The 26486-nt window shown below is 37.5% G+C and overlaps 1 protein-coding gene across 6 annotated transcripts in view; it reads left to right on the top strand.

Moving 5' to 3' along the window:
• atp2b3b (ATPase plasma membrane Ca2+ transporting 3b) overlaps window positions 1–26486 on the top strand; it is a 608455-nt gene that overhangs the window by 558556 nt on the left and 23413 nt on the right. For all 6 annotated transcript variants that reach the window (XM_028813571.2, XM_051933859.1, XM_051933861.1 and 3 more), the window contains 4 exons: window positions 8123–8336; window positions 12162–12373; window positions 24167–24274; window positions 24763–24945. In XM_028813571.2, the coding sequence (XP_028669404.2) occupies window positions 8123–8336; window positions 12162–12373; window positions 24167–24274; window positions 24763–24945 (717 nt within the window). The remainder of the gene's footprint in view (window positions 1–8122; window positions 8337–12161; window positions 12374–24166; window positions 24275–24762; window positions 24946–26486) is intronic.

Genomic DNA, 26486 nt, shown 5'->3' with positions numbered 1-26486 from the left:
CTGGGTTTTTATCTTTATTTTATTTTATTGTAGAATCAACTCCTATCTGCGCACACCAGGGCGGCCGTGGGCGGATGCGTATGGTGTATTCACTCCACGTTATCGTGCATTGCGCTGTCACTGGTATTTTGATAAAAGAATTTGAACAACATATAAGAAGCGTATAAATTATTAAACAGTAAAACATTAACATTTAAGAAGTAAAGTTACATTAAGTACTACTGCAGTGCCTTCGGGTATACCTCATTTTTTGTTTGCTCATTACATGCTTAAATGTATACATTTTTTGGTGCACCTACCCGAGAGCACGCGACATATAACCGAGCGTGGGAGAAGCATAGATTTTAAACACGCGTTGAGTTCATCTGCTGGTCTCCCTCGTGGAATAACTGGTAATGTTTGACTAAAATCTACAGCGAGTAAAACGACATTACCTCCTATTTTTTTTTTTACGATCTCTGAGATCTTGCTTTTTTCGGTTCAAGGTTTCATAAGCTCTTTTATGTTCTATGGTGTACTTATCCCAAGCCATCATCTTTGAATGTTGCAAGACTTTTGCCTTGTATGTAGATCGGGGTAATTACATTCATTGCATTCCTAGTCTGAATCACAATCCGATTGTATGGGTGGTTACCTGGCACTGTAGGGTTGCTACCCGTCCTTTAAAATATGGAATTGTCCCGTATTTGAGAATGAAATTGCGCGTCCCGTTTTGAATCAATACGGGACGGAATTAGTCCCCTATTTTTTTTATCATTTTTTTTAAAGCAGCGTCTCATGCAAATCATCCCACACGCATTTTATGAAGATGCCTCCTTTCCTACTTTTGATTGGGTAATACTTGATGTCATCGTTAGTTTGATTGGTCTTTTTAACTGTCCAGTGAGGAGGGCGGGTCTTTTAAGTAGAGTCTGCAAACTGTTGGCACTGGGATGTGGCACCCGCTGCAGTATGCGTCCCTTATTTTTTTGTGTTAAAAGTGGTAACCCTACCTGGGAGGTAACACTTATGTTTGGTCATGAAGTCGTCTAAAATCAGCCACGTGCCCTCTTTTAATTGTGAGAAGCAGATATATATAGCCAAATTCTCGCGCTTCGTTGCGGCGAAGTACTGTTTTTAATTTTTTAAGAAGACAGTAAAACCTTTTTAAACGGATCGAAAATATACCAATAACAATTTGTTAAGGATCTGTTTTTTTGTGAACCTCGCTTTTCACAGCTGTCCCGCTACGGCGTGTGTTTCGTTTATTTGACAGTATGTAGATCGTGGTAATTAAATTCATGGCATTCGTTTTCTGAATCACAATCTGACTGTATGGATGGTTACTTGCCAGGTTACGCTTGTGGTTGGTCAGGAAGTCGCCTTACATCCGCCACGTGCCCTCTTTCTGTTCCCAGAAGCTGATCATAGAATGGTTTTAATAGTTTACTTTCAAATAATGCAAAGAGTATGCGACACGTGTTTCTCCTTAATTCTGGGCTCATCAGGCATTCACACTCACTGCATCCCCTCTCGAGAATCGAATATCGTCAGCGCCAGAGTTGAAGCCCCTAACGTTGCGGTCAGCATGTGGGCTAACATCCGCCATGTGCCGTCTTTCAGTTGCGAGAGGCAGATCATAGAATGGTTGAAACTGTTGCCCCTAACGTTGCGCTACGGCGTGTGGTTCGTTTATACCTCGTGTCTTCTCATTAAACTTTCATCTCGCGAATATGTTATTGCAATCCGCAGCGGGAGCGTTTCTATAAACTTAATTTAAACTTACGTTTTACACCGTGCTTTGTTTCCCTTATGAACATGCTTGTATGCTTCACTCGCTCCCTTCTCAATTGTTTAATGAATTTTTTGTTCTTCGCTGTTTGCGTCTCCTCCTTCATTTGTCCCTACTGCATTCACAGTCTTTTCACGTTATTGCAATCCGCAGCGGGAGTGTTTCTATAAACTTAATTTAAACTTACGTTTTACACCGTGCTTTGTTTCCCTTATGAACATGCTTGTATGCTTCACTCGCTCCCTTCTCAATTGTTTAATGAATTTTTTGTTCTTCGCTGTTTGCGGCTCCTCCTTCATTTGTCCCTACTGCATTCACAGTCTTTTCACGTTATTGCAATCCGCAGCGGGAGCGTTTCTATAAACTTAATTTAAACTTTCATTTTACACCGTGCTTTGTTTCCCTTATGAACATGCTTGTATGCTTCACTCGCTCTCTTCTCAATTGTTTAATGAATTTTTTGTTCTTCGCTGTTTGCGGCTCCTCCTTCATTTGTCCCTACTGCGTTCACAGTCTTTTCACGTGATTACGTGGGAGGCGTGATGACGTGAGACTCAACTCCTCCTCCCATGGCCATCGAGCTGCCGTCCATTACAGTATATTGTGAAAAAAGAGGTTCCAGTTATGACCATTACGTGTTGAATTTCGAAATGAAACCTGCCTAAGTTTTGTAAGTAAGCTGTAAGGAATCAGCCTGCCAAATTTCAGCCTTCCACCTACACGGGAAGTTGCAGAATTAGTGATGAGTCAGTCAGTCAGTCAGTCAGTCAATCAGTCAGTCAGTCAGTCAGTGAGTCAGTGAGGGCTTTGCCTTTTATTAGTATAGATACAGTTACGTCCATAAATATTTGGACGGAGACAACTTTTTCTAATTTTGGTTCTGTACATTACCACAATGAATTTTAAATGAAACAACTCAGATACAGTTGAAGTGCAGACTTTCAGCTTTAATTCAGTGGGGTGAACAAAATGATTGCATAAAAATGTGAGGCAACTAAAGCATTTTTTATCACAATCCCTTTATTTCAAGGACTCAAAAGTAATTGGACAAATTAAATAACTGGAAATAAAATGTTCATTTCTAATACTTGGTTGAAAACCCTTTTACTGGTAATGACAGCCTGAAGTCTTGAACTCATGAACATCACCAGATGCTGGGTTTCCTCCTTTTTAATGCTCTGCCAGGCCTTTACTACAGCGGCTTTCAGTTGCTGTTTGTTTGTGGGGCTTTCTGTCTGAAGTTTAGTCTTCAACAAGTGAAATGCATGCTCAATTGGGTTAAGATCAGTTGACTGACTTGGCCATTCAAGAATTTTCCACTTCTTTGCTTTAATAAACTCCTGGGTTGCTTTGGCTGTATGTTTTGGGTCATTGTCCATCTGTATCATGAAATGCCACCCAATCAATTTGACTGCATTTAGCTGGATTTGAGCAGACAGTATGTCTCTGAACACCTCAGAATTCATTTGGCTGCTTCTGTCCTGTGTCACATCATCAATAAACACTAGTGTCCCAGTGCCTCTGGCAGCCATGCACGCCCAAGCCATCACATTGTCTCTACCGTGTTTTACAGATGATGTGGTATGCTTTGGATAATGAGCAGTTCCATGCCTTCTCCATACTTTTTTCTTGCCATCATTCTGGTAGAGGTTGATCATGGTTTCATCTGTCCAAAGAATGTTTTTCCAGAACTGTGCTGGCTTTATAGATGTTCTTTAGCAAAGTCCAATCTAGCCTTTCTATTCTTGAGGCTTATGAGTGGCTTGCACCTTGCAGTGCAACCTCTGTATTTACTTTCATACAGTCTTCTCTTTATGGTAGACTTGGATATCGATACGCCTACCCCCTGGAGAGTGTTGTTCACTTGGTCGGATGTTGTGAAGGGGTTTCTCTTCACCATGGAAATGATTCTGCGATCATCCACCACTGTTGTCTTCCGTGGACATCCAGGTCTTTTTGTGTTACTGAGTTCACCAGTGCTTGCTTTCTTTCTCAGGATGTACCAAACTGTAGATTTTGCCACTCGTAATATTGTAGCAATTTCTCGGATGGGTTTTTTTCTGTTTTCGCAGCTTAAGGATGGCTTCTTTCACCTGCATGGAGAGCTCCTTTGACCGCATGTTGTCTGTTCACAGCAAAATCTTCCACATGCAAGCACCACATGTCAAATTAACTCCATGCCTTTTATCTGCTTAATTGATAATGACATAACGACAGACTTGCCCATACCTGCCCATTAAATAGCCTTTGAGTCAATTGTCCAATTACTTTTGAGTCCCTGAATTGAAGGGATTGTGTTAAAAAAATGATTTAGTTGCCTCACATTTTTATGCAATCATTTTGTTCACCCCACTGAATTAAAGCTGAAAGTCTGCACTTCAACTGCATCTGAGTTGTTTATATATATAGTAGCGAAGATGTGTGATACGGTTTGCATATCTGTAGCTGGAGATCCACAAAGGGAGAAAATGATACCTCTCAACAACCCCCCCCTTATTTTGCTATATACTGCCTTTGATTCTTGTATGTCTAATCGTTATCCTCTGATGACGGCTCCTGGTAGGAGCTGACAGCTCAGGAATAAAAACTACTTTATGATACATGACTCATTTTCCCCCTTAGTGGATCTCCAGCTACAAATATATATATATATATATATATATATGTATATATATATATATATATATATATATATATATATATATATATATATATATATATATATTGTGGCAAAGGCACTGTATAGGCATCGACCCGACACAGACTGACAATGGATGCACCTGTTAAATAAACAAAAAGAACTTTTATATTTCTTCAGCCGTGGAGCACGTCTTCCCCATGTCCCACAGTCCCAAAACACCCAAAAGCAAAAAACACCCCAAACCACACTCTTCTTCCCCCACTACTCCTCTCAGGCAGCTTCGTCCTCCTTCTCCCAACTCTGGCTCCTCACGTAGTGGCTGCAGGCACCTTTTACAGCACTCCCAGAAGTGCTCCAGGTGCTCGTTGACCTACTTCAGGCTGCACTTCCAGGTGTGGCTGCAGTCCAGCCCACATGGGCTCATTAAGCCATGCAGCTCCCCCTGGCGGTGGCCATGGAGCCCAACTAGGATGAGCTCCAGTGTTCCACCATTGTTGCCCTGATGCAACCCAGGGGGGCTACCACCAAATGTTCCGGGAGATGTAGTGTGCATCCCATGGCTGCTCCCCCGGATCCAGTGTCAAAGGGGTGTCCCAGCCATCCGCCACAGTGCCCCTCTATCAGCTGAGCCCCGTGGGGCATAGTGACTTGTGCCGCGAGGGCTGGTCTCCTCCAGGACAGGAAGTCGGCTTCCTTGGGTCCACAGCTCTGTCCTGAAATGACATAAGAAAAAGACAGAGAGGTGCTACCCTGATGCCCACGTCCTCTGGGCATCCTCCACGGACAACTCCTTCAGCCGTGGCCATAGTGGTTGCACTCAAAGCAACGCTGCTCCCCTCTGGTGCGATCCCTGCGGGACTGGAAACAGGACAGGAAGTCCTGCCCCGACGTCTGCCCAGCCGAGGGTGGCTGGTGGTTCAGCCCCTTCATGGCACAGCCCTCTACTGTCTGCGAGTAGACGGGCTCACGCTGCACACTGTTTGGAGTTCTCTTGCTCTGGGGCGCACCAATGGCCTGGGTCCCCTTATGGGAAGAAAAGAGACCCCTTGCCGTCTGCGCCCCAGTAGATGCCTGTGAGACTGATGGCCGGCGGGTGGGACAAGGTTGTTTGGCAGCCAGCATCCACCAGCGGCCTCCTCGTACGCACTTCTGCCGTGCAACCGGTCATTGCAGTTGCGTCTCTTGTAGGAGGTGCGGCTTCTTGGCAAGCAGAACTGACATATACCACTACCGTTTCACCCAGCCCTCCTATTCCTTGCTTTATGATACAGGCGTTACTTACCTGTACCGCTGCATCACACAGGCTGGAGAATCCAGCGTCGCGCCACTTCAGCCAACCCAGTATGGCTCCTAATGGCGCGCCGACCTTCTCCAGCCTCTCCACTGACTCTTGGAGCAGTTCCATGATCTGAAATAAAGACGATACGGGTTGGAGGAGCTCCTCCAGCTCCCGTACAGCCAACAGCAAGTTAAATTCGACCCGAATATATATATATATATATATATATATATATATATATATATTTTACAGAAATAGGTTAGGTAGACTTTGTGATCCCAGAAAGATATTTATGTATATGTTATTATAGTATATATGTTTTCTACATAAATATATACTATATCACAAGAAAAATTATGCCAAGGACACCCAAGCAAATCAAACAGTGTTTATGTGATTTATAGATAAACACACAATGGAAAGAAATCACAACATAAAATACAAACTACTTTGGACCTTCCTTAACAGGTTCATTATGTGTCTCTTAAATTAAATTATCAATTAACCTGCCCAGAACTACTGCTGCTGTGACAGCTGTGAGTTTTACATAGAAGTCCAAACAAGCCAGACTCAATCATTGAGTGGCAGAGATTTTAAGGATGTTACAGAAGGGAAGTCTGATGTAGCTGGAATCAAAATGCTAAACATCAATATATCATTAATTGCTCCTTCTAACATCCCCTGGTGCCACTGCAACCCTGAGCCCTGCATAGTCCTTAAAGAGCTAAACTTCAGCTGCCTTATTCCTCCTCTCTGTCTTTCCTAGCTAACTGGTTATGTTGGGATGCCTGCCCTCTAACATCAACTCTGTCCAAACTAAAATGCAAATCTTTTAAGTCTCCTCCCTTTCCTACTCTTGTGCTCTTGGAGGGTTTACTTATAATGCATCATTCAAACTTACAAGGTCAAAGACGTCTATGAACTACTGTCTTCCAACAGTCTCATCCCGATTTTCACTGTCATTGCTAATGAAGGGCAATCTCTTCTCAGGATCATTTCATTCATATTTTTTCCTGTCATTTGCCTTCCCAGAGGCACTTATAGAACAAAATGGACATTACTCCTTTTTAATAGAATCCCTATGGACATTAATTAAGTCATCTATGCCAAAAAAAAGAAACTTGTCAAACATGCTGGAAGCTCACAGTATGTGCATTTATCATAAAATATTGCAACATACAGTACTATCATGTTAAAAGCTTCATACAGATATGACTATAAAATGATAAAATGACCTAATTTTCAAAGTAAACTTGTACAGACAGTGTGTTGTGATCTCACCTAATGCTATGCAGTATTTAGTTGTTTAAACAGATTCAACAACAACATTTATTTATATAGCACATTTTCATACAAAAAGTAGCTCAAAGTGCTTTACATAACGAAGAAAAGAAAAATAAAAGACAAAATAAGAAATTAAAATAAGACAACATTAGTTAAAATAGAAAAAAAAGAGTAAGGTCCGATGGCCAGGGTGGACAGAAAAAACAAACAAAAAAAAACTCCAGAAATCCCCTCTGGGCATTCTACCTAAAATAAATGAAATAGTCCTCTTTGTATTTAGGGTTCTCACGGAGTCACTTGATGCTGATGATCATACAGACTTCTGGCTTTTAATCCATCCATCATTGTTGGAACATCATGGTGCTTTGAGTAGATGCGCCACCACCAAAAGGACACCGGAAAAGGAAACAGAAGAGAGAGTAGTACAAAGTACACAGTACAAAAAATTCACAGATACAGAAATTTGTTATACAGATCATGCATACAATACATTAGAACACTCTTTGGTACTGTAATTTTTTTGTGTTATTGATTTTTAGTAAGTGCCTAAAATGGATTAAAAGTAATACAAGTAACTGTAAGTGCTACCAGAGATGTAGCCACTACATAGGTTAAAAAAATGAGCATGTAGTTAAAAATAATGGTTTAATAAAATAAATAAATTTATACTATACTGTATGTATACATAATAATTATTGTCCTATATACTTATCATCAAACATTTTTCAGACATAGGCATGTTGAAAAGCAAAACAGAAGTAATAATATTTCTTATTCATACAGGCAACTGTTTTTAAAGGGACATTAGATAAATAAATTAAGCAGAAAAGTTGGATTTGGTAAACAAAGGTGAAAAATAAATTACTCCCATTACTAAAGAAATGGAAGTGCTAGAAATTATAATACAGTGATTATATATTTTATTTCCACCACTAGTGTGCATATTGACACTTGTCCATTATATCCACTTTAGTTTTGTGAAACTTCTGAAACATATATTCATTTAAACTTAACAAAAGAACTGTGGGTCAATATAACCAGTATGGCAGTTCTAGTTACTTCATGACTTGTGTCAAAAATGATAGTACTCATGTAAACTCATATACACAGAACTGTGCTATTTACTGTTTATTATCTTTCTCTGAAGGATTCACCTTTAAAGGCTGTCCAGATGCTATGGGTAAACCTAATAATGGACACCTTTGCTTCATTGGCCCTTGCAACTGAGCCTCCTACTGAAGCATTGCTCCTGCGCAAGCCATATGGCCGCAACAAGCCTCTGATATCTCGCACCATGATGAAAAACATACTGGGTCATGGTGTTTACCAACTCACTGTTATATTCAGCTTACTCTTTATAGGTAAGTGTATTTTTACCTTAACTGTAACAATAGTAAAACAATTTTCATGGTGCTTACTGAGAAGTTCTTTTGAACTATTTGACACTTTTCTCTGGCTTACAGTAAGTTTAAGAACTGTCATTAATTCACTTGAGTAAAAACTTCTAGTACAATTGGAATATTCTTTTCAGTACAAATTAGATTAGGAATTAGTTAATGTTTCAATTCTGGCATACATCAATAGTTAAATATGATTTACTGTAGTCTGAGTAATCATTATTTTACCTTTTAAAGGTTTAGCCTAACGTGATCATTCATTATATATTTTGTTTTAATTTTCCACTCCTGGAAGCATAATTTTCATTGCTATATGTCTTTTTCGCCAACTATTCTTCAAGCTATGTAAAATCTTTTTTTTATCACTCCTTCCCCGTATCCAAATGTATAGTTTATAAAACAAAGAAAATTCAAAACTTACATTTTGGTTATTACGTAAGCAGTCCCCCAACCATCTAATAAATATGCACCAGGGATACTTTTGGCAAAATGTAAACTTTTAAGTCTTTGTAGATAGATATCTACCATCACTAGATTACAGGTTGAATATATTTTCATCCTCTCTTTTCCTGTTTCCAGATATTTGAATACAATATATTCTTACCTACAAGAGCTTACTTTTTATATATTGTAAAAGGAGGGCAGTCTTTGTGCTGTCTCCGTACCCTTGAAATAATTATACTTATAATGTAAAGTATAAGAAAAGCTGTGTTTATTATTTCACAATAACTTGTTTGAAATAAACAGCCTTGACACACAGAAAAAAGCTTTGGGGTAGCCACCCGTATACTTGAGCCCTGGCTGCAAAAGGCAAAATATTTTGCACAGATGTGTAGAATTGAGTCCAACATAGAACTGAGGGAAACATAGGAAGTGGTCTGGGTTTTAAGGCAGGGAACTGGAAGTGATGTCAGGCTGGCTGGAACCAGAAGTGATGTCATCGTTGCCAGAACTGGAATGGCCGGAATCAAAAAGAATTTCCCATGTTTGGTCTGCAGGGATAACAGAGAAAGAGTTAGCACACCCCACCACCCCCTGGCCTGGCATGGAATTACCTTCATTTGGTCCTTTTAGCTGCCTCCTATGCGCTTGTGTGTGACAAGTACATAATACCCATCAGTAGGTAGATCAAAAGTACAAATAAATAGATAAAACAAAACAGTGTTAATCACTTACATACTGTAGTTCATTGACCACTTTTCTTCCAGGTAAGATGGCTTGCTCGTTTAGCCCCACCAGTCTGCATACAACTCTTTTACCTTCCTCCTGTCAGTGGACTTCACCACAAACTTTATTTCTGATGTCACAGTCATTGAGCACTTTAAACCACTATCGTGTTCATTTTCAGTCAAGCCCCAGAACCATATTTGAGCATAGTGGTGCACTTCTGTTCCTTACTTTTCTCCATTACACACATATATACAGTACATGTAATAACTATAAAATACAAAACCTTCCAATACTGGCATATTGTGAAATGATGCAAACAACACTGCAAAAAGGTTTAGGGCAGCCACCCCGCATACTTGAGAATTGGCTGAAAAAAGGGCAATTTGAGCAATTGTCTTTACAGACATTATTACAAAACAGAACTGAAGTGACAGACAAAACATGGTGGTTTTAAAGCTGGACAAGGGAAATGACATAATCTGGGCAGAAATAAGAAGTGATATCATCAGGCCCGGAAATTGAAAATTATGTCAAAGGGCCAGGAACTGGAAGTGATGTCATCGGGCCCAGCCGGAATTTCCTATGGTTGGTGTGCGCAGGAAAAAGAGAAAGGATCAATGCACTCTGCCACCCCTTGTCCGACATGGAATTATTCTCTTTTGAACCCTTTAGCTGCCTCCCATGCGCACGTGTGTGACAATATATATTAAGCATATTAAAATCATAGAACTGTGATTTCCAATTAATATATAATTTGATATACAACCAGTCAATAACAGAGTAGAGAAAAACAGATACTGTAGTTGACAGCATTCAAAAGAAAATTAGATTCTGGAGAGGTTCACTGTCTTTTATAGTGGGCCTAGTCACAATATTGATGACTTTAGCCAACTTTCTACCCGCCTTCTGCTGCAGTAAAATAAGAAGTTTGGGTATTGCATCAGTAGCCATTGAATCCAAACGTCCACTCCCTCTGATATTTCCTTTCATTGGAAATGAGCAGCAGCTTGGCAAAGTTACAGAGAGCCAAGGGTCACAACAGTCTAGCAACAAAGGAAATAGAATAGAAGATGCTCATTGACAGTATATAACTCTGTTTTGTTTTGCTTGTAGACATAGTCAATTATTTTATTAGGTTCTAATTGTGGTTAAGTAAATGAAAGAAAAATAAGGTAAGGCTACATTGCATAGTAGAAGAAAAAGGATTGTCAATTGAAGCAGGTCATAGTTGTAATAATCCAACAGTCTTGGTCACTAGTCAAAGTCCAGGCATCTCTGGGTCATCTAGAAATATCATGATTTGCTGTTTGGAGTACCAGTCAATGAAGATTATGTTTTGATCTATAAATTACAAAATAAGAATTAATAGTACCAGAATAAGTCCAACAGAATGCTGACAGGCTAATACCAGAATTGCATGAGTATCAACTGTGATGAAAGATTGAAAGAGCTACTTTTAAACTTTAACAAATGTGGATTAAGGTGACATGATACCCATTTTTTAAATTTGCAAGGCAGTAAGTAATGTCGTTGACAGTTATTATTTTAATATTAGTTTCTTTACATGGACCTGTTGACAAAAATTTAAACGTTTTAGGTGTGAAGTTTTACCCAAATGTTAGGAAATATTTCTTACACAGATTCATGGATGCCTAAAGTAAATTACCAAGTAACCTATGAGATAGTGGTGGCATTGTATTACTGATTCAAGGTGAATAGTCTTCTTCTCATCAAAGCTTTATCTTACTGTATATTTTTATGTAGAGTTGCATCATATAATTGCCTAACAATTGGAGTCTATCACTGGTGATTGAATCTGATCTGCTCAAGGGCTTGTTCTAAGGCCATGAGAGGAATTTGCTAAAAGTAGCAGTGGCACCAAATTCTGCAGAAGAGAACAGAAAAAAACAAGAAAATAGGAAAAAGGAATTATGTTCACTTATGTCCATTGCAATTCAATCTTTACATTTTGTTTTAGATTCAAGTCAGAGCTTCAGTTATGGTATCCATACAGAAATGGGAACTTATGGTTCAGTTGGTACATTTTGGCAGAAAACCCCTGATATTTTTGTGACATCACAGTATGTTTCTATTTTATCTCATATGAAAGCTAAGCCTTTTGGAGTATGCTTGATTTGTTATTGAAAAGGTTAGGGTTTTTCAATGCTCTTTATACTTCTTTGTTTTGAGTAATGCTGATCAAGATAGGTTTCTGGCAGGTTTAGAAAGAAACCATAAATCTTATATAGATATTGCAGAACAGGATGATTTTATTACAGGCACAGGTTTACGTTCCTTTCACGCATGAAGGCTACTTCTGGAATTTATTAGAGAATTCTAAGATTATGAGCATGTGTGGGAATAGGCTAGTCAAGAATCAAACATTTGCATTTACATGTTTCCCACATTATCATTTTCTCTCTGTGAGAATTGCATTACTCAGTCAATTAAATTAATATGTTATTGTGGTATTATTGCATGTCTGGCTGATGTTTTTATCCCCGGCAATTTACAAGATCAAGACACTATATAATTGTTTAAATATGTAATTTTTAAATGGGATCACATTTCCTATAGTTTAACTTTTGTGCTAAATCTCGGATTTCTGTTTAACAACAGGAGAGAAAATCTTCGACATCGATAGTGGACGCAATGCTCCTCTCCACTCTCCTCCATCAGAGCACTACACTATCATCTTCAACACATTCGTCTTGATGCAGCTTTTCAATGAGATCAATGCACGCAAAATCCATGGAGAACGAAATGTCTTCGATGGCATCTTCAGCAATCCAATTTTCTGCAGCATTGTCCTGGGAACGTTTGGTGTACAGGTGCTTGCTCTTTGCTTGAGTACTTTTTTACCTGTAGTGAGAAACTAGTTTGCAAATTATTTAAAAGTTGCACTTTAAAAATTATAATTCACAATACAATTAAAGGGTTTAGATTATTCCTTCATTGTCTTCTTTAATTTGGGTGTGTTTTTATTTACAAAAAGATTACCAGGATGTTTTTGATTTTCTTTTGAGGGGTGTGTGGGTGTTTGTGGGATAATATGAAGTCAATTGTAACTTTAGTGTAGATGTAGATTATTACAGTGTTGTATTTTAGTTAATTGCAAAAATGGTTGCAAGCAGCGCAGAATAATAATTGAAGTGCATATTTCCCATTGTTATCACATGATCACTCATACAGTAATAAAAATGTCTTGCCTCTCAAAAATATGACATTCTTTCTCTTTTGTTTAAAAGCAACCCAGTATTTCCACATTTTCACTAAACCCTAGTTGCACCAATGAGGAGACTATATATATTAGCTTTTACAATTACATATGATTCTTCCGTTTTTCTTTGGGACAGACTCACAGACAATTTGAAGACTGAATCCAAAGAAAACCAATATAATAATAACTCGTCAAACAATGCATGTGTATAAGTCTCTTGTAGGCCTGAATGTAACCAGAGGTTACAATCTCCAATATGAACAAGCTAGGCTGTCTGTTTATCAACATCCATCCATCCATCCATCCATCCATTTTCTAACCCGCTGAATCCAAACACAGGGTCACGGGGGTCCGCTGGAGCCAATCCCAGCCAACACAGGGCACAAGGCAGGAAACAATCCTGGGCAGGGTGCCAACCCACCGCAGGACACACACAAACACACCCACACACCAAGCACACAGTAGGGCCAATTTAGAATCACCAATCCACCTAACCTGCATGTCTTTGGACTGTGGGAGGAAACCGGAGCGCCCGGAGGAAACCCACGCAGACACGGGGAGAACATGCAAACTCCACGCAGGGAGGACCCGGGAAGCGAACCTGGGTCTCCTAACTGCGAGGCAGCAGCGCTACCACTGCGCCACCGTGCCACCCTTATCAACATCCTAAAATTCAAATAAAGAAAATAATATTACTTCCAAAAACTGGACCTCTTCCTTCTCCCTCCTGATCCTTACTCACCTCTCTATTTGAATTATCTGCCCTATGCTAAGATGCATACATTTCTCTTCAGTTTAATAAGAAAGCCACATAATAGAAAAATGAATATTTCTAAATAATTAAGAGAGAATTCCCATTCCTTTGTTTGCCAGTACTGGTTATGAAGTAGGAGATTATAGTTTAAGTAGTCATTTAGCCTGTTACAATAACGGGCGCTAGAACAGTAGTGCATAAACATTAGTAGGAACAGTCTATATTAAATGGCAAGGGACTTTGACCTCATTCTTTTTGTTGGTCGTATTTTTCTTTCTTTCAGCCTTTCTTTTGTTGATGTTTACTTGCTGAGCTGACCGTTCTTCGTGGGCTGCCGCCGTGTGTTGTGTGTCTTTAATTTTCTGTGACAGTAATACTGTCTTGTATGTCCGCTGGCTTGTACGTCCGTAATATACTTTTAATTTTCTCTGGCGGTAATACAGGCGTGCGTGTCGGTAATATGCCTTTAATCTCCTCTGACAGTAATACTGGCTTGTATGTGGCTGTAATATGCGTCACTGTATTGTGTACCTTTAATTTCCTATCGCAGTAATACTGGTTTGTATTTCCGTAAAACACCTGTAACTTTCTCTGACAGTAATATCGCGCATCGCACCATGCCCTGCGCAAGCGCACTTCACCAGAAGACACACACACACGGACACCTAGATGCACACAGGGATTTTATTAAAGAGGATATGTTGGGATTTAACTAGAGAACATCAAAAATATATATTTTTGTACAGTAAAATTGAATACTATCATATTTATTTCTGTACATTGTTTTCTACTCTATTTCCTTTTATTAACTACAAGTAGCCTCTATCTGTCCACACATCCTACAGCTGTCTACTCCACCATTTTTAGTTGGAGATTTCTAAGTAAAAAACAGCTTTAAAGCCGATGTCACATTACATCACTTCTAGTCATGGGGTATGTCAGATTTGCTGTCTGCAGCTGCTGATCTTGTGACTGGAGATTATCACTTTAAACAATTGAAAATCACTGGCTATGTCACATTTAGTGTGCATGTGCCAATCTTCCAACACATTTGTGCTTGTTCCTTTATATGGCAGCTAATAGTGTCCTGCCTAAACAAAGCCTGTGATGTATAAAGGTATAACCTCAGTACAATATCTGCCCTTTGTTTTCTTTTTTCTGTTCTGTTTGTGGTACATAAAAAACGAGACATCAGACAGGCAAGTTTTTCTTCTGTTTGTGAGGTCCAAAGTCTTGGTGCTGTTTACTCCTTGTCTCTACCTTATATGCATTGGACTTCTGGATAAGTATTCAGTCAGCTCTCATGCACACAGAGCCTGTCCCTATAACTAAGGACAAAATAAAACCTGTTTTATTTTATTGGAATTTGTCACAGACTAGATGGAGTTATTTGCTGCACATGTCACATTTGCAACCAACTTCATGGGGCCTCTGACTGCTTCCAACTCCCTACGATTATGTACATGAAGGCTATGACTGAAAATAATGAAATTCAACATAGCTTTAAAAGACATTCTTGCTTTCCTCTTTACACTGCCTCTATCTCTCTTTGCTACTGCTGTTTACCATAAAGTGGTTTTAATTCATTACTCTCTAAAATCAACTATTGTTTATTTCCAAAAAAATCAATCTAAGCACGTCATTTATTGTTAACTTTTGGGGGAGCTGAAGAGCAGCACAGCAGGCAATCAGAATTATTAAAGAAACAAAAATATAAGGAAATATTCCTTTTGGGGAGAACATAAAGTAACAAATAAACAAATAAAGAAAATAAATCAATAAGCCCACTGCTACTGCCCTTACTGAATTTCCCATCTTCTGTGTGGGATAATTAAAGTACTTATTCAGTTTCCAGACCAAATGAATAATCTCCCTTCTAACCCCTCTGATTCTTGAACTTCTGGTTTTTCCTTCCGCTATTTGGCTTGTCTCTTGCCTGTATTCCACCCTCAACTGCAATCTCTGCTGACTGGTCACCAGAACATAAGGAGAAAGTCCATTCCATAGAAGGCTCCTAGGCTACCTCTAGGCTCACTTCTAGGTACTCTAGAGATCTCCTGATGTACTTTGGCTAGGACTTTGTCTAGTAGACCCAGATGTTCTTTCAGGCCTTGCTCCCAAAACTACATAAAGGTCAAGGACAACCCCAGGTTACCTGTGCATCATCATATAAGGTAGCAGAAAGCCACACACAATTTATCAAACCTCTCTGTTACAATCTTCCCAACTAATGGACAATTACATGTTTTTTTTCTTTGAATTGTTGCTATTTCAATAGTTTCACTTTTATTTCAGAACTTATGTAAAAACAATATTTGGAATATTTCGAATTCCAATATGCTGAATCTTTTAAATGAGGTCAGTGAGACATGTGTTTAATGACTTTGTACCATAATTCAGGATAGGTTTCTCTGTTTGGAATTTCAGCACAGACAAAACGATCTATATCATCAGCATTTAATAATTTTTTTTTGCAAAGTAACCAATAAATGCATGTGAGGTAAACCAATTTGAAATTCTCTGACTTAAACTTCAAAGCCTTACAATATTTACATACTTCTGACATATCACCTGTGTCCATATATTCGATCTCTATTTGCCTTTTAGTTATTTCTCCGAGCAATAATTTCTCTTTTTTTGCGCTAATGCGATGTTTACTTTCTTTTTTTTGACACTGTCGTTTTTCTCTGCTTTCATATTCTGTATCTTGCTCTGCATGTGTTTCGCGCCTACGGTATTTTTTTGAGTCTTTTTTTTCCCAGTTGTCCTTATCTCTAACCTGCTCTGCATGTGTTTGGCCCCTTTGTTTTATAACCTCTTTATGTCGTTTTTCTTTGTTTTCTACTCTGTCTTTTATTTCTGACCTTGCTTTGTCCTGCTTTTTTTTCAATGACATCTGGTCTGTGGTGATTATTTTCCCTTTTTCGAGTAATAATTTCCGTTTGTTTGCGCTACTGCAATCTTTACTTTCTTTTTTTTATACTTTCTAATTTTCCTACTTTCATATTCTTTAACTTTCTCCACATTTGTATCGCGCATATGTTTTCTTTTTTTTGAGCCTTTTGAATTCCACTGCTTTCATAATCTGCTCTGCATGTGTATAGCGCCAGTGTTTGTGAACGTGTTTATGAAGTTGCGAAGGCAAAAAGACTTTGTTTTCCATTCTTTGCCTTTTATTTCTGACCTCAATTTGTCCTGCTATTTTTCAGTTACACCTGGTTCTGATGATTAATTACCTTCTGTTTGCGCTAATACGATCTTTACTATCTTTTTTTTGATACTGTAGCGACTGATGTAATAAAGTGTCACAAAAGTTCTACTTGAACAATCGCCAACTTCGTAACCCCAAGCACAATTTTCTAGCACCCTCTCTGACACATTCTCCCCCGGGTCTCACCCCCGCTTACCGCATCAATCAATACCCCGCTATCAGTTTTCCGAGCTGTACTCCACCCTCCCTCAATCGGACCTAACAGTCACTTAAAACAAAAAAGACTTCAACTTGGCTGGGACGCTACAATACTTTCAAATTTTACTGCTTTCATATTCAGTACCTTTTTCTGCGTGTGTATTGTGCCATCGTTTGTTTGAGCCTTTCAAATTCCACTGCTTTCATAATCTCTTATCTGCCTTTTTTTCTCTCCAACGCTTTTGGGTCTCGTTTCCCCGCGCTTCTCTTTCGTCTTTGCTTTTAGTCGTTGACGTTTTATCTAGAACATATTGTCCTTATACGCTATATATGTACTGAGAGCACAGGATCTGTGTGTGCTACGTGCCTTTACATGACTGAGTGTTTTGCTGGCTGTGCTCTTATTTGATAAGAAGGGCATGTCTTGCAAGAATCTCATGTTCTACGACCCTGCGAGACGGCCCTGGGACAATCTCTTGGCACCAAGTCTCATGTTTACGGTCCCTGCGAGACACTCCGTGGCCAGTCTTTTTTGTCTCGCAAGTCTTTTAAATGTCTTCTGAGAACTTCCGAGAAGATCACGTCTCGTCACCCTGCTTTTCCTTTCCAGGTTTTTTTTGTAATAGAGATATATATATTAGTTTCAGTTTTAGTTTTAGTAATTATGGTATGGTTCCATAGCTATTATGGAGTTTAGTTTTGTTTCACAATTAGACAAAACTGTACACTTAATGGGTTTGGATATGAGTTTAATGTCAGTGGAAGCTTACAACACTACATGGTTTACTATCTGGTTTTGTTTTTGTCAGTTAAAAACAAACATAATCAAAAACAGATACCGAATATGACCAATTGTATACAATTTTATAATTTTTAAAATATTTTCTATGTCATTTGTTCTAAACAAATGTGCATTGACTGTTGGTAAGTTTCATTGTTTCCTTTTATTGCCCCAGATGAAATTTTGGTGAATGTTAAGGTTTGAGGGTTTTTTACTCTAAATGTCTACAGCACACAACATATCCTGCTCCAAGACAATGTGCTTAGAATTAATGCCTTCAATATTGTATTTAAAAATTTCCCATACTGGGCTTTGTTACTTTCTACCAGACATATTGATCTTTAATTCTGTCTCAGGCACATTCAGTTTATAGACAGAATTTTGCCACCAACAGGCCTGAAGAGATATTGCAAATCAGAAAATAGATTATACTGTGTTCTGACAGACATGACCATGAAAATCATGGGGGCTTAGGAAGAATCAGTGTGCAGAACCCACCTAATTTGATTGAGGGAAACAAGCATGTAGTGTCAAGGTTAGGGTAGTGAGACTTTAATAGCCCATGCATAAGAACAGTAAACCCATAACGAGTAGAGCAAGAGTAGGAAATAGGAGTATAGATACCTATAAAATGACAGAAACAGCATCTGAGATTAGGAGCAATATATATATTTTCTAAACTCTCTTATCCAGAGCAGGATCTTAGGAAACCTGGAACCTATCCCAACAGTTTTGGATGCAAGGCAGGAAAAATCCCTGGAATCCCTGAATCACAGAAGGATCACCTCTAAACAGTAGCATAAAACCTCAGTGTCCCTTGTAAATATCATGTAAATCAGTACAAACTGAATAATAAAGGAAACAGAAATATTAAATTAAAAAGTAAGTGAAAATTTAATGTAAAAGTAATGTACTGTACAGACACATAATATATGTATAAAGGATCCAGGTAAACGATAGCTAACCACATCATCACACCTTTAAAATATCAGATAAATCAGTACAAGTTGGTTACCTGCAATAAAAACATGAAATGAAAGATAAGTGAAATGTAAACGATTTAGCTAATGCACAGTATAGGAACTAGTAAGATTACAATTATGGGAGGGTTATTTTAATCTGGAGTAATGACAACTATCAGTTAGTCATATCTTGTAGTGGATGTGTACTAGAAGCACCGTGTAGTGGGGCAAAAAGCAGCTAGGTACTTCTCAGAGTTTCCATTATGTAAATCATGTAACAAAAAAATAACCAGGTTAACAAAGCGGTGAGGCTCGAGACCCATATTAGACAAAGAAAAATTGCTTATGACCTGGACAAAGCACCAGACTTACAATCGAATCCCACTCAGCACCATGACAGTGACGGCAAAAGCTATGAACATATCTGAAATGTTAAAAGATAAAGCTGCACCTATATATGATGTGCACCTTACTGTTTGCTCAGGATGGTTCAAGTGCTTTAATTGAATTGCACAAAGTGAAAGTGAGTGGGAGTGGTGAGGCTGTAAGTGTAGCTGTGAAGGCAGCTGAAGAATTTGTAGAAAAATTGGTCAAACGTACGAGTGAAGAAGAATATTTGCCTGACTTATACTTAATGACGGAAATTGTTTGCTCTGAGTCATATGTGGTCATAAAGTGATACATACCTGTAAATGTAGAAAAATGAGATTGCGGTGCTTGCCTGTGTTTACAAGAATGTGCCAGCACATTAAATGGGTGTAGTGGACTGGGTATTTTGAAATTACAATAGCCTTGAAATTGATGTTGGTTTAGTGAAGGAACTGAATTATGATGAGGTGATTTAGTGAAGGTCTAACTGTAATATGTTTTGGGCACATTTATTTTTCACACATGGAACTGGACATTGTTCAAGTTGCATTTACAAGGGTAGTAAGGATCATAATTTTGTTTTATTTGTTCACCCTTAAGTTCCTTTTATCTACCTTTTGGTTTTGGCTGATGATCTGATAACATAAATTATTAAAAAACACTCACTATAACAGAAAATGACACGGGCAAATACATTTTCATATCATAGATGTTATTTGAAGATACAATATCACATTGCATGTTGAGAATATTAGTAATTGGATTTAACTTAAGAAAAACTGTGAAAATCACAACATGTAAAATTTTTTAAATCAGATATACAGATCTAGAACAATTGAAAAAGTAAAAGAGAAACTGGAGTAAGTGCTCTGTAATAGGATTTCAGTAGCTGCTCTGATACACTATTTGGCCACACTGTCCTGTTGCTTATAACATGCAGAGATTTCCTCAGTTTATCTGCATTATAATCTGTCATAGAAAATTCTGAGATTTTATTTTTGGCACAAATACATTTCTTATCTATTCTGTTATTGATATGGAAAAAGTCGCACAAACATGAGGAGAATATGCAAAACACCACATCGACAGTACCCAGGCTGGGATTCATAACCCATGCTGCTCCGTGCTATTCAGGTAAAATAAATCTACTACATGTGTTAAAAAAGTTCATTCTTATTAGCAGTGTTAGTATGCCCTAACACTTATGTGAAACACGTTTCATTTAAATAGACAGTGCCATTGAAGACATGAGTTGGCTGGCATCCCAGCCAGAATGGATGGTTCTTTACCTGGCTGGGAGACCGTGATAAAGAAAGGAGATGGATGGATAGGCATCCCGTCTGGGTTGTTTAGTGGTACCTTTGGAAGAACAGAGGGAGACTGCCTCTTGGGCTACGTGCTCCTCCAATATACTGAGTGGTGGTATCCCACTGGTATGGCTCCCATTTGGACACATACAGGACTGCACCAGAGTTGTAAATTTGACTGGGCAGTCCTGTTGCTGTCTTCAGGTGCTGCTAGGAAGAGCTGCTGGGGGCAGACTCCCCTATTAAGGAGATGTTCCACCAGACCAAAAAGAACTTCCAGGTGGCAGTCCTTTGCTGTATGTACCACTGGTTTGGGATGAAAAGCAGCTGCTCCGTCACACATGAGGGGTCAGAGTTGGGAAAGGATGGGCAAGGCTTACTTGGATGAGAGTGGAGATCGAAGGAGAAAGGAATAGAATTGTGATTTGCCAGGTAATAAAAACCTGTGAATGGTATTTTATTTAATATAAAATATCTTTATTTGAATCTGTGACTGTGTGGCTTGGTTGTGTCTTGGTGTTTGAGGTGCTGGTACACCCCCTATAGGTCACATCCGATAGAGTGGCCAGAGGTTTGTGCATTTACTGTATTTCTATGGACAATAAATTACACCTCTAGTAAAAATACAATTGACTGATATATAAAACAGAGACACTTCCATAACAGTGTTCTAGAACACCAATCTGCATTCATTTTGAAAATATGCAAAGTCCGTAAACTCTGTTTTCATTACTTCCTTTTATTCTTAAGATCTGTAATAATTTTTTTATGGGATTTTTAAATTATCAGCGTTAATTGCATGAACGATTTTCATTAATGTTTGAAATCTGATTCTAGAGTGCTAGAGAATCATTTCAGTGAAATATTCTTACAGAGTACACATTAACTTATAAGCCCAAATTACTTTATACCTATACAAATGAAAAGTGTTTAAAATATAAAATTATATGTACAAAAATGTGTAAAAACATTATTTTTTTCTACTTTTAAGTTTAACTTAAGTAAGATTAACTAATAGCAATTGAAACAAATACATTTTGTCTTTAAAAAAGTTTGTGTTTTTACAGTTGTGTACCATCAAAGACAGTGTATGGCATCTATGCAGTTGTTAACTGTTATTTATTGTTAATGGTTCCTGTTTATGTTCACTTGAAATCCCCAAATCTGCTTTGTCCGGTTAAGGGTTTTTTTTTACAGCTTTTAGACCCAGTAGCACTGTGAGTCAGTTAACAACCCTGGCACCAGTTTGCCATTTTTTTTCTGTTCACATTAGTTTGCAACATGAAGTAGGACTATATGCTTATATTGTAAACTAGGGGGTTCCCCCCGGCTCGCTTTGCCTGCCAATCCCCCCGGCCTGCGCTATGTGCCAGCTACTTCACGTCTCTGCCGCTCGCATTGTGAAGAGGGGAGCTGAACGCACCCAAAGGAGATGCGGTCGCTCCTCCAAAACCCCCTCTTAAACGGTGATACAATAGAAAACAAATGCAGTTTTTATTTTACCTCCTCTTTGCTCAATTAGCTGCTGGCTTGCTGAAAGAATCTGAAAATCTAACAACATCATAAGGTTAGCACTGTTGTCTCATACCTTTGAGGACCTAGGTTCAGTTTTCAGTTCAGTCACTGTTTGCATGATGTTCAAACATTTGGTGCATGTTTACTTGGGTTTCATCCCATACCCCAATGATTTTCATGTTGTGGCAATTTATAAATTAATTGGCATGGTATAAGTCAATGTGGGTGTGTGACTGCTGGAGCTCTGCAATGAACTTGCAAGCCAGCCAGGTCTGAGTTCTGATTTGGACCTAGTGTTGCCAGGTCAAGTCCTGTATTAGGAAAATTAGATTTAGAAAAACTGGTGGATGTTTTTTTATTGTAAATACCTTTACTTTTTATACATACATGTGCATTATTAATTTAACACAATCAATGTCTGCTTATGTGCATACAGTATATCATTAAATAGTCTTACAGTAGAGTTATAGTGCAAATTTCCACAGAACTTACTATGAGCTCTATTACACTGGGATCTGACGTGCATGGGTATCTAAAATATTAAGGCCAGATTTACAGATCAAACTGTTATTTTACTGATCTAGTGCAGTTTTTTAATTTATTTGTATTAGTTTTGGCTTAAGAAAATTTTTGTTAAGATAAGCCATCATTTTATAGTTCATGTGTATTGTGATCAGTTTAGCATAAATAAATGTTTTCTACTGTTTTCATGTTGGCTTATCTTAACTTACTATATATGCTTATATATTATCAGTTTATCAGAATCTAGTTTTTATTTTTCTAGTTTCAGGTGGAGGAGGAAGTGGTGGAGGAAGTAGTCAAACAATTTACTTAAGAAAAAGTACAAATAAACAAGCAAAAATGTACTCTAGTAAAAGCTGAATTACCCCATTTACTTTTCTACTTAAATAAAAGAAAGTATTTGCTTGAATATTTACTTAAAGTATTAAAGTACTTGTAGAATGTATTATGATTCAACAGTATAATATGGCATTAGGGTATTCCTACTGAATGTACTGTATATTGTGTTAAACTCAAAAATGGTACATTTTAATTAAGAATGATGGTGATTATGCTGATAAACATATTAGTTTAATACAATGTTTGTATATTCTATTTAAAATGATTCCAATAATGAATTGTAAAAAACAATATATTCTAATACAATACTGTATTATATTTCTATAATGAATGACAACAGAGCCATAAAGAGACAAATAATAATGTCCTTTTTATAACAAATTAAGTATTTTTTCCTTTCAAGCACATTTTCTCACAAGAGTATTACTAAAAGAGAAAAGTGAGATACTAATATATTGTTAAAACTATACTCGATTTATCCATATTCCAAATCTGTTTATTCAGAACAGGGTCATCAGGCAGGTGAAACCCATCATAGCAACCACAGGGTGCAAGGCAAGAACGATCCCTGGACAGGACACCATCCCATCATAGGGTGAATTCAAACACACACACCATACTAGGGCAATTCAGCACTGCAAATCCACCTAACCTGCATGTATCTGGACTGTGGGGGAAAACCGGAGTACCAAATGTAAACTCCTAAGAAATCATGCAAACACCACACAGAGAACCCATAGGGCTTGAACCTAAAACAACAGGACAGGAACAGATTTCTGAGGTATATCGCTGCCAGTGGAAATGCTTAGTATATGTTTTAGTAAAGTTTAAAGAATTTCTTGGGGTGTAACACAAGAAGATACTTATTTTTGAAAACATTGTGTGAAAGGTCACTTAACTTTGTCATTTGCCTCATGGCAACAGTTAAGAATTTCAAAAACAAATTACATCGCTTTTCTACACATAGTCACCTTTGTTTGTGATGCAAATTTTTAATTGCCCAATTACCACTCCTCCCACCTTCACCATTTCCAATGAAAATATAAAAGTGCAGAAACTTTTTGGACATCCCTAATAGTTTACACTTGTAAATTATCACTGGTTTATTATTAATGTCTTATTTTTTGCAAATAGCTTGATAGAACCTTATGTATAGTAAGTATAGATGGCAGAGTGATATACTAGTTAATTCTGCTGCAGTACTGTTTACTGTTGCATTGTGGTATTCTGCCATATACATTTTAAATATGTATTATATGATTTTGTTCTGCCTTATCAATTAGCTGTAGAACTGACATTAATGAACCACAGGAAAATAAACCTTTATGATGTATGATGTAAGAAAAAACAGAATAGTAAAATGGTATAAACTATATATAAATACCATATGGTTTACTGCATAGGAATAATTGTGCTTTTTCTGGCTAATATATGTCTCTCCCACAGATTGTCATTGTGCAATTTGGAGGGAAACCTTTCAGCTGTGCCCCCTTGAATGTAGAACAGTGGCTCTGGTGTCTGTTTGTGGGGGTTGGTGAGCTACTGTGGGGTCAGGTGGGTGTATTATTCTTCATCAGTATTACTGTTTCTTTACCTTTGTTTAGTGTGAGTAAAATGGTTACACTAAATAATTTTTCCAAAATACTATTATTTTTCTTTAAAAAAATAAAATAACATTTCACTGAGCAATTTTCTTTAACACCCAGTATCACCCATCTTATTAATTCAGTTACATTAGAAATAAGAAATGTTTAAAAAGGAAAATACATATAGTCTTTGTAAATGTGAAAAGTGACAAAAATAAAGAAAAAACGATTTAAAAAATGAGTAAAAAGGAGTAAAACTCCAACAATTAAATTTAAACGCTTACATGTTTAAAGTGTCGGATGAAAGAAACATGTTGATCATTTACACCTCTCCTAAATACACAGACAAGAGAAGACTGAAGAATTTATTGAAGACATGTTCAAGGGTTAGTGTTTATAGAAGAGCAAGCTGAAGCAAAGTTGGTGAAATTTACATTGTTAGACTATTCGATGCAGGTCATTGCAACAGTCCCCACCAGTCACCTGAAATGTCTGAAGGAAGCAGGACACGGACCAGGCAAAGATGAGATTACTGATGAAGAGCTGGCTGAGGATGAAGAGGAAATTGACCATGCTGAGAGGGAGCTTCGACGAGGACAGATCCTGTGGTTCCGTGGACTTAATCGCATCCAGACTCAGGTACAAACTCCTTTTCTCTATATTTCACAACATAATAAGAGTGTTAATTATTTAAACAATATATCCTTTACTGTTGACTATGGTATTGATTTTTCAGCACATAATAAAATTATTAATTATTGCAAACATTTTCCAAACCATGGTACTAGTTGAACAGATTTCTGTGTATGTTTTTGTTTCTGATATATTTGAATTGATGCAATACAAATTCATTTATACTTTAAGGTCTGGAATAGTAAAATAGGCTGTCACATTTGAGGAGCCAGTGAAGAAAACAATCTTTCAGTACATGTTCAAAAAGTGCGGAGTTTTTAACTGCAAACACATTACAAATCTATGGAAAATGGTCTGAAGGTGATTTGGCCATTCTTCATAAAGCAATAATAATGACTGTAAAAAACCTTATTAGAAAACCCACAATGAAAACATTTTATTAATAAAAAATGTAATTTTGAATCAGTTTCAAATATTTTAACTGTATTTGTGTATAGTAGCCTGAAAGTAAGCATACATCTATTTTGAAGTTCAGACCAAATCTGATTTGATTTGAAATGAATATAACTTTTTTCATAAAAGGCATACAACGGAGTGCATTATTTCAAGATTCTTCAAAAATGCCAACCGTTTGCAATGAAAACTGCACTTTTTATATTTTTCTTTCCTGGCACGTCCTTACTATGATTCTTTTTGTACACATTGGGCTGGTTTACTTCATTGGTATTCCCTTTTTAAACAACTCCTGTCCACCACTTCATTAATCATACCATAAAGTGAAGACTAATGCGTACTTATCTGCATTCATAGCAACTACACCATTTTGAAATGTGTTCTTTGAATTTACATCAGGGCCTAAACAAGGTTTCATTGGGTGTCAGGCTGTTGTTTATCCATTTCTCCCAACATTCATTTTCCATAACCCTTGTAAACCATGAAGTTTTTCTGTTTACTCTATCCTGGTTGTAACAGATATAAAATAGGTAATGTCTTTAAATGGTGAACATACTTCCACTTTTACACTCATACTTCCCTTGATCTCTTTCCCTACACCTTAGTATTATTATTATTGTTATTATATGTCCTTATAGCTTTTAATTTTCATTTGTGTGAATCAGATATTGAGAATTCTGTCAAAAGCAAGTCATTTACAAACTATGTAGTTTGAAAAAAAATAGTAAATAAAATTTGTGTACAAAAGTACCATATAAGGGCCAGCAGAGGCATCATTTATGTATCAACTTTGAAAGTTATAGTGAAACAGATCAATGCATAATGCATGTTAGAGAGACAAGAACAGCTACCAGATGGCCCTATGTTTATATTTCTGGTTTTGCTAGTAAAAGGTACTGCTTGTCTATTTCCTAACTCTTCTTGGACTTAAGATATTTTATTATTTGCTACAGTGTACATCTAGCCTTCACAAACTAACTGTAAGAATATAAAGCAAATAAAATTGTTTTAATTGAAATAGAATTTTTAGTTTGACCATTTCCATTCTATGGTAGTTTATAAAGATATTGTAAGTTGCTGCTTTGTATTATGAG

This window comes from Erpetoichthys calabaricus, chromosome 11 (genome assembly GCF_900747795.2).
Source record: "Erpetoichthys calabaricus chromosome 11, fErpCal1.3, whole genome shotgun sequence".
Classification (NCBI taxonomy): Eukaryota; Metazoa; Chordata; class Cladistia; order Polypteriformes; family Polypteridae; genus Erpetoichthys; species Erpetoichthys calabaricus.
Note: the sequence above shows the minus strand (reverse complement) of the source record. Positions and strands in the feature narration are given on the sequence as shown.